Consider the following 9,371-nt stretch of genomic DNA (forward strand, 5'->3'; position numbering starts at 1 on the left):
AACAGAAGACATTAAATTAAATGTAAATAACACAAAAAAAATGGACTGAAAAGCTGCAGGCTGAAGTTTTAATTTAATATACCTAGACCTTTTTACATAGGACAATCGAAAAGGCAATAAATTCAAAGGTGTTTTGTGTACAACCAGCAGACAATAGACTAAAGATTTTAGTAGAGGGATGTCAGAAAGATGATGGCGGAGAACGAAAAAGAATCACGATTTTGCACTAAAAGGGTAAATCCACTTGATTAACTGCTTATCGGTGAGTGTGAGCACCGGTTTTGGCCAGTTTGCTGGACTGGAGCGTTTAGATGTGTTTTAACACAATGCCGCAATCTTTCCAGGAGTGGAATTCCCAGCAAATTCACCCCAAGAGCTCTCAGACACTACAGGCCTCAGTTAGCATGTTAAATGTAAAAAATTCATGACAGAACAGTCAGAAAAAGACTGAACAAGTATGGCTTGTTTGGAAGTGTTGCCAGGAGAATGCCTCTTCTCTCTAAAAGGAACATGGCAGCACTGCTTAGGTTTGCAAAGTTACATGTGAGCAAACTACAAGACTTCTGGAACAATGTCCTTTGGACAGATGAGACCAAAGTGGAGATGTTTGTCACAATGCACAAACCTAAACATAACAACTGGGTCATGCAAAATGACAATGATCCCAAGCACAGCTGCAAATCTACAACAGAATGGTGGAAAAAGAAAAGAATCAAGGTGCTGCAGTGACCCAAAGTCCAGACCTCAACATGATTGAAATGCTGATCACTAAAGTCAACCAAGGACGTCTTCTAGCACAACACAGTCAGTCTTTTAGCTTTTCTTATAGTGAAGCTGATTAAGGATTTACAACGGGATGCATGCCTTCAATGACGCCTGTTTCCAGACAATAACTAGACCTTAGATATTAAGTTAATGTCCAGCAGAAACTTCCGTGTGAGTATAAGAAGCAGGTAGCTATCAGGAAGCTGCTGCTACCTTAAATCAAAACACAGGATGCTGCAATCTGTTTAAAAAAAAAAACAAAACAAAACAACAACAACAAACACTAGTATCAACCCTTTCAAATAATAATAATAAAAAAAAAAACCTTGATCAAAATTGTCTGAAGAAACCTTTTTACCTCACAAAATTTTGCCTGTAGAGAACCTTTTGAGTGTGCCCTACGAAACAGGAAGTCCAGAGAGTCAGAGTCCTCCATTATAATAGAAGGTCTCTGTAGGTACCTCTGTAAATATTACAAATTTCACATTAAGTTGCTTTAGTACATTCTGAGGTTTCCTTGTGGTTCTCGTCATTTCCAGCTTTAAGTCCTTTTACTTCTATTTAATCTGCTGCTGTTTTTACCCTGATTTCGAGGTCCAGAAAAATTTCACCGGCCAGCGTGATTGTTCCAAAAAAACGCTTGCTAATGCTAATGGCTGGGTCACTGGCTAACTGTTAGGATAGCGATCCGTTCCTGTAGCTAACTGCTTAAACTCTCAGCCCGGCGTGACGGCACCGCTGGCTAGAACCTTGATGTCATTTGCCTCACTTGACTGTATTCTTGAGACAGAAAGAGACAGAAAGCGCAACTCTGCTCACTTCCAAACTTTTCAAGATGCCAGGTCTAAATAACTAAATAAATAAATCCCATGGATCAAAATGCTGCTTTTTTATTTTAAGGATTAAATTAATGCATCCAAATAGTGTGCAGACCTTTCCTTCCTTTTCTTGAATAAGTAATCCAACAGCCTCGAATCTTTTTTTTTTAAAACACAAATCACAAATAATTAAAGGTGACTTGCTTTGATTTGCCAAACTCACGAGCTGCTCTCACTGCCTGAAAATCATACTTTTTTTTTGGTGCAAACAAGATTTAGAAACTTGATCTCACATTAATCAACATTTGGATACAGAAAAAACAGTTATATGTACTTAAGCAGAAATTTGCAACAAGGTGAAGACCCCCATTGGCTCCTTTTCTCCCTTAAAATAAATATTTATTTCCATCTCAGCCGTTTTAGTACATACAGTATGTCTAGTATTTCTAAAGCTGGAGAAATGTCAAGGCAGCAGAGATCTGGATATCAAAAATTGAATGGAAACTGTGTGAAAAACACACTGAGGTGTTAATGTAATAAAAACATAAGAGTATCGAGGGAGGGAGCAGTCTGACCCATCCTGAAGAATTCAACAGGTACATCTGAAATACCCAGCCCCACACACACACACAGTAAAGGTCAGGGGTCAGTACAGTAAGACATGAGAAATTCCACACCTGAACACAGTAAACACACACACACGAACTTAACCTCACTTCATCCTGGTTGGCAGAAAGTGGCACACGGCGATTATAAAGCACATTGCGGCAGCTCGATATTCCGTGACCGCACTAGTTTATCGTGAGGAAACTCGCCACAGCAGGTTAACGACGAGGAACAGAGCTGAGAGGATGGTGCACTCAGACCACAGGCTCTGTGTGTGTGTGTGTGTGTGTGTGTGTGTGTCTGACCTCTCACCTTTGCCATGAAGTCCTCCCTGTAGGTTTGCTCCTCAAAAACATCTGTCTGCAGGCGCTCTGGGTTCAAAACAGACACACATCTGAATTGTGATCACAATGGCAGAGATGAACATTCAATCCAAACATATGACTCCAAAACAGGAGATCAAGACCGTTCACAGGGTCCAGTGATGAGACTGAAGGGTCACAAAGGGATCTGCACAAGTAAAAAAACTATCAACCTATAGAGTTTAAAAAAACTGAAGCCAATGTGGAAGTACGATAATGTGCAGTTCCTCTAATGTCTACTTTTAGAGTATCTGAATGCAATTACCTGACAAATAATATGGCCTGCTATAAGGCACAGACTGCGGTTATTATAGTGAACTAAGACTAAACTAAATCTAAAACGAAGATTGATAAAAAGTTTAGTTAACTGAAATCAAATGAAAGAACTAGACTTCAGGAAAACCAAAACTAACTGAAATAGTACTGTGCACTAACAAGTTAAATATGCATTAATGTGAAAAGTAATCTGGTCCTTAGCAGGTCTTAAAATGAGGTAAATACAAACTCAGATGAACAACAACACATGACACGTGTCATTATTTATTTAACAAAAATTAAGCCAACGTGCAGAAGCAGTGTGTGAAAAACTAAGTCCACACAATGATTCAGTAGCTTGTAGCTCGCAACGATAACTTGAAGCGATTGTCTGACTCTCAGTCTCTCACATCACTGTGGAGGAATTCTGTCCCATTTCTCTTTACAACGTTACTTTAGTTCATTGAAGTTTGTCGGCATTTATTCGTGCACAATTCTCTGAAGGTCCCACCACAGCATTTTATTCAGGCTGAGGTCTGGACCATTGTAACACCTTGATTCATGTTGTAAATCTGCTGCTGTGTTTGTGATTCATGTTGCAGCTTTAGCTGTCAGACAGATGTCCTCACATTCAACTCTAGAATACTTTGGTATACAGAGGAGTTCACGGTCGAATCAATGACTACAAGATGCCCAGGCCCTGTGGCTGCACACAAACCCAAATCATAACCCCTCCACCACCGTGCTGACAGCTGGTGTGAGGTGTTTGTGCTGATATGCTGTGTTTGGTTTTCTCCAAACGTGGTGCTGTGCATTATGGCCAAACATCTCCACTTTGGTCTCGTCTGTCCAGAGGACATTATTCCAGATTGTTCCAGGAGTCATGCGGTTTGTTCAGATGCAAACCTGAACCATGCTGCCATGTTCTTTTTAGAGAGAAGAGGCGTTCTCCTGATAACCCCTCCAACCCTACTGTCATGAATTTTAAGATTTAACAAGCAACTGTTTCTCTAAGATCATTAATGATGTTTTTCCTCAGCAAATTGCCAAAATGCTGATTGGTTGAGCAGTGGGTCAGAAAAGGGAAGGGAGCAACACGTTTCTCCGCTCCAGAGCTTACCAGGAAAAACATCCAAGATTAAAAAAAAAAAAGCACAGACAGTGGCAGCAGTGGACACTTCTTATTTTTAACAGTTTCACTTCAGCTCTTTGTATGTTATAACGTCACTCGTCTCCATGTCTGGCTGATGCACCAACAGCAGCACAAGGAAGAGTAGCCCACACATACTTTGGACGCTCCCTCCGTTGACAACAGACACCCTCTGCAGGTAGACGGGGAGTCCATAGCTGCCCATGGACTGCTAACGCACAGAGAAACATGTTCAGCCTACTTCCCTCTCAATTCCTATGGAAGCAGTAAGAGTGCACTCAGTTTTTCCACACACTGCTTCTGCATTCTGGCGTAGTTTGTGCTAAATGAATAATGACACCGTGCAGTTCGCTAACCAATATGGTCGCTTCTGACTCTAGTATACTGCCCACCAAAGTGCTAATGCTGAGGCCTCAAAATGCAGAGCCCAAAAACTAAATGGTAATATGATGATGGATACCTCCAGCTTTCATATACAATCTATGTTTGTGACACACACACACTCCCCTCAGGACAGAGCAGGAAGTGCTGCTAAAAAAGTGGTGACTTCATTCAAAAACAGGCTCCAAATCAAGACTGTTGAGGATTTTAAGACAGAACAGGTTTGACGCTGAGATTGGAGAGCTGTGTTTGTACTCTGTACCTCTGCTGAGTGTGGCTCCGTTCTCTCTGTAGTCCTGGATCTCAGCGTCCTTCCTCATCAGCAGACCTCCCAGCTGCTCGACCCGCCGCTGCAGTAGGCGGCTCATCATCAGCAGGGGGCGCACAAGGTGGAAGCACACCTGAAAAAAAAAAAAAATAAAAAATTACACACAATACTGTTAGAGAGCCCAACTACCACAGTTAGGGATTTAAAAAAAAAAAAAAAAAGTTAAAATCTGAAAGGTGGAGCGTACCAAAGCAACAGGGGCAGGGGTGCAGTGAAACTCCCAGTAGAAGGGGAGCCCTGCCAGCTCACTCTTCAGCTTCATGCTGATGTTACCGTCCTCCTGTCGCACCAGGGAAATCTGAGCCTTGTTTTCAATTTGGCCGTCACTTCCTGACAGGCAGGGCTTAGCCACCTCACACAGGTGAGAGAAGAAGGCTTTGACTGGGGCTCGCAACCGCCTGTTAAGCTCCTGATGGCAGTAAATAAAATGTATTCATCAAACACGGGTTAAGCCAGACAAAAAAAAAAAAATTTTCTGCTTGTTTGTCCTTTAAAATAAGTAAGAACAGTAAATCTTTAAAAGTTTCCTGCACAGTAAATTTCACAATTCCCATAATTACTTACAATTCATCTGCTCAGATTCGTACACACCTGTGCTCTGCTCTGGATGGCTGCAGCATCCATTCTCTCCTCCCACACACAGCGCATGTCGGTGAGCAGGATGTGGTACGCTGTCTCGCCAAACAAGCTCTTGGCCAGGAGCTGGCAGCCACAGATACTCACAGGAAGCCATGGACGCTGGAGAAGGATGTCCTCAACAGGGGCTCCGCTCACCTCCATTAGGGTAGACAGGACTGAGCTTCTTAAAGGGGGCAGGAGGAGTGGGGGGCACATCAAAACTGGTTTTGGAATGGATACATCAGGCTAACATTGAGCTTCTGGAATGATCTTCCCAAAGCCCTGACCTCAACCCTAATGAAAATTTGTGGACTACACTTAAAAGCTGAGCCTGTGCCAGGAAACCAACCAGTTTAAATGAAGAATGGTCAAATATCCATCTAGAATTATATCAGAAGCTTGTTGAATGGCTACCAAAAACATCTGGTCGAGGTGCAACTTGCCAAGGCACATTTAACCAAATATTAGTGGGGGCGTATGTATATATATTTGAGCCCATATGTATATTTTTGACCCTGTGTGGATTTGAGAAAATCCAAACTAAATTCAAACTTGTGCACCCAACTCTTTTTTTTTTTTTTTTTTAAAGTCGTTAAAGATTTATGCTGTACAATCATTCCACCCTGGAAAAACAACAGTTCAAAGAAATCATTAAAAAACCCAAATTACATCACATTCATGCCCACGAGTGGAAGGAAACGTCTGACCACAACTGTGTGCTTTGATTCAAGGCTCATCTTCTAGTTGTGATTCCAGTTGTGTTAAAATAATAAGCAGGTGTCAGCAGGTGAGAACTTTTCTCAGATTCACTGCTTTTACAGGGAATGATTTTAGAAGCTTTTAAGAGTCCATAATATATGTTCCTTTACTACTTATACTGCCTTTTTAAACTATATATATTATCATTATTAATATTCTATTTACATTTTATATTTTGAATATAATACCACTTCAAAAAAGTCTGACTTAATATTCAAAATGTTTTTTTAAACAACTCTTACAACAAAGAGTGTTGTTTTAATATCACTAGCACTTTTCAAAATAAAGTTAGCACTACAAACCGTCATTAAAACAACAAAGAAAGTATTTTCTTTCGCAATAAAAGCACTTACGATGCGACTCTGCTTTTCACAGTTTAGGGTCACACAGGTTTATACCCTTTGTGAGTCAAAGCTGGCATAAACTGCCGTTTCGGGAAGCGGATGCCAGGGAACACACAGGGCCCAAACACGGTGTAAATTCAGCCTTTTATCAAAAGTGTTTTCTAATCACTCACCTCCGAGGAATGCGCCCCCCAAAGCCCGGGCTGAGCTCTGCTGAAGCCGCGATTTATAGACGCCGCGCCGGCCGCATAATCACCGCCCTGCAGGAGGTTCAGACCGCAGTGCAGCTCCTGTTTTCGGGGAATGAAACCGAGTATTTCTCGTCAGTCACTCATTAGAAACACACACTACACAGCACAGAGGTTGACTCAGGATCATTTGGAAAACTCAAAAACACCAAATCAGTCACTTTATGACACCAGTTTACACCCGAAGGACGGTGGACGCGCATGCCAGCGGTTTCCTTCGTCTCCACCAAACTCCATTCAAAAGAAAGAGGAATTTAAAATCCCACCGCTCCTTATCACAGACTGGCACGAGTCATCGTGTTATTTTAGAGCCTGTGTACATGAGTGGAAGCTACTCTTTAACTCGGCTAACATCCAGTCTGTATAATAATTACCATGCCATTCCCAGAGATGTAAAACATCCCAAGATTGTTTCAGCATTCAGAGAAAGCGTAAACACTAAAATATGAGCACGCTCATAGGACGCATGTGTTGCTCGGTGTATTCATATGCTAAAAGGTTTGAAGACGTAGTCTTGCTCGCTTTTTTAGCGTTTATAACTTGGCAACAACATAAATCCACACCAAAGTCTATTAAAAAATCTTAAACTTTTACAGTATCAACGTTTCTCATAAACTGTAATGTAACTGTAAAGATTTAGCTTATAAATAACTACATTTCACACCTTTGGTTGCTATTCTTTAATTCGGCAATAATCCGCATGACAGCAGCAGCACATTTAGTGCACAGTTGCTCACTTTTATCTCTAAATCACCGAACTTCAAGCTAGCTTCAAGCTATAAGTTAGCCTAAGTTTGTTTTCCCACAGCTGTAAACACCGTTATGTGCAGTTCAGCTAATATTCAACCCCGACAGTTCATAACACACACAAACACACACCGATAAACAATGAAAAACAAGTGCATTTGGACTAAGCGTACTAACCTCAGCCGGTTCCTGTTGATAGTGAAGAATTCCAACACCGACGACAAACAGCGGCGCGTTTCAAAGGTTCCGCCAGGCTTAGAGCACAAACTCAGCGATGACAGCAGATTTTCAGAAATAAAACTTCAGATTTAACATTCAGACTCTGTTTAGCTTATATGTTTTGTTTTTGATTGTTAATCGTAGCTGATGAAACACTTTGATAGGTAATAACTGTGAAATGAGTGAGTCTCTTGAGTCATGTACTAATTTATTTCTAAAGGAAAGACAAGAATTGAAGGGGGATTGTCTCTGTTTTGTGGCACATTAGCTTTTGTGTAATTGTTTATAATGTAAATGTCTCCCAAAGTTGTGTTTGGGTGTTCAACTTTTTTTTTTTTCCCCAATTTCTCATCTATTGTTGCAAGGGACATAAGAGAGATCTTCAGTCTTCTGACCCGAAGTCAAACGCCTTAGCCATTAGACCACGTGGTCTCCTGTGTGTCTCTTTAGCAGCTTGATGGAGTCTGGTGGCGCTTCCAGAGAGAAATTATTTCCAATCAGCACACATTTCTCTCATTTATCACGCTCTGATACTTTTTGACTAAACATCCAAAATTAATCCACTGTTATTTGTTCAGTATAACATTAAAAACTATATATTCTTAAACTTTTCATGGCATTGGCTGGTGAGCTCAGACAGTTTGATTCCACACTGCCCATTGATGCTTTCCTGTTTTTAACATTCAGTGTGGCCATTTTATTTTTAAATCTGCTTCTGTGTCTTCCTCCATCAAGGTTGCTGTTCCCTGTTTTCACCTCTGGAGGTCAGTGTAAGCCACAAGCATCTGGAGCTTTGTTAAAGCTCTCATTGATGAGTTGCATTGATCAGCAATCCTCAGAATCAGTTAGCCGTTTGCATTGTTATTCATATGTAACCAAATTGATCTTTTCTGGGCATCTTTACTGATTTCATAAATTTCCCTGAATGGCCAAAGAAATGTATTAAAGTCTACTTCCAGCTTTAAACAGTGTTCACCCTGTTGGGTGCAGCACTTTCTGAGGGTCCAACACGCAAACATGATGTGTACGTGTGAATGGAAACAAAAGCAGAATCATGGTGAAAAAGAGGTTTGGAATGGAGCTAAACTGTCTAGAGCTAAGCGTTAAGAGTCATACACTGACTCCATTATTTGAAACTTTGGCATTTTTAATATGAGCACCTATATCAGTAATCGTATGCACATTTCATTAGGTACACCTTGCTAGTACTTTTACCTTCAGAGCTGCTTTAATTCTTCATGGCACAGATTAAAACAAGGTGCTGCAAACATTCCTCAGAGATTTCGGTCCATGCTGACATGACAGCATCACACAGTTGCTGCAGATTTGTCAGCTGCACATCCATGATGAGAATCTTCCAGTCCACCACATCCCAAAGGTGCTCTGTTGGATTGAGATCCGGTGACTAAGTGCAGTGAACTCATTGCCATGATCTGAATGAAATGAACTGAGTTGCTGCCGTGTGATTGGCTGATTATTTGCGTGAATGAGTAGTTGAATATCTGTATCTATAATATCTAAATATATGACATCCACTTTAAAGCAGAACTCTTACTGTGTGCAGTAAGAAGTAGCCTCAATGAAAACCGTAACATCTGACATTACCTTACTTTACGATTTTATCACAAATGTGGCTGACTGGGAAGTTCTGTGCACAAAATTTAGATGGAGAAGTTGAATGAAAAATGGTTTACACTTGCTGTGTTTCAGTTTTTTCCATCAGGCCTGGATGCACATTCACATTCATGTTTTCCTTTTACCGCTTGCACAC

At 40.9% G+C, this 9,371-nt stretch overlaps 1 protein-coding gene across 3 annotated transcripts in view; it reads right to left on the reverse strand.

Annotated features, from left to right (window-relative positions):
• The window catches only part of nhej1 (nonhomologous end-joining factor 1), a 28,461-nt gene extending 20,860 nt beyond the window's left edge, over positions 1 to 7,601 (reverse strand). The window contains exons 1-6 of one of the 3 annotated variants that reach the window (XM_030750759.1): positions 7,559 to 7,601; positions 6,560 to 6,676; positions 5,257 to 5,464; positions 4,853 to 5,074; positions 4,600 to 4,738; positions 2,502 to 2,560 (exon numbers count right to left, since the gene is read on the reverse strand). In XM_030750759.1, the coding sequence (XP_030606619.1) occupies positions 2,502 to 2,560; positions 4,600 to 4,738; positions 4,853 to 5,074; positions 5,257 to 5,445 (609 nt within the window). In that variant the 5' untranslated portion in view covers positions 5,446 to 5,464; positions 6,560 to 6,676; positions 7,559 to 7,601. Of the gene's footprint in view, positions 1 to 2,501; positions 2,561 to 4,599; positions 4,739 to 4,852; positions 5,075 to 5,256; positions 5,505 to 6,559; positions 6,677 to 7,558 lie in introns of all 3 variants that reach the window. The other 2 variants (XM_030750752.1, XM_030750741.1) reach the window with 2 other exon arrangements.
• Positions 7,602 to 9,371: the final 1,770 nt, after the last annotated feature.

This window comes from Archocentrus centrarchus, chromosome 2, assembly GCF_007364275.1.
Source record: "Archocentrus centrarchus isolate MPI-CPG fArcCen1 chromosome 2, fArcCen1, whole genome shotgun sequence".
Classification (NCBI taxonomy): Eukaryota; Metazoa; Chordata; class Actinopteri; order Cichliformes; family Cichlidae; genus Archocentrus; species Archocentrus centrarchus.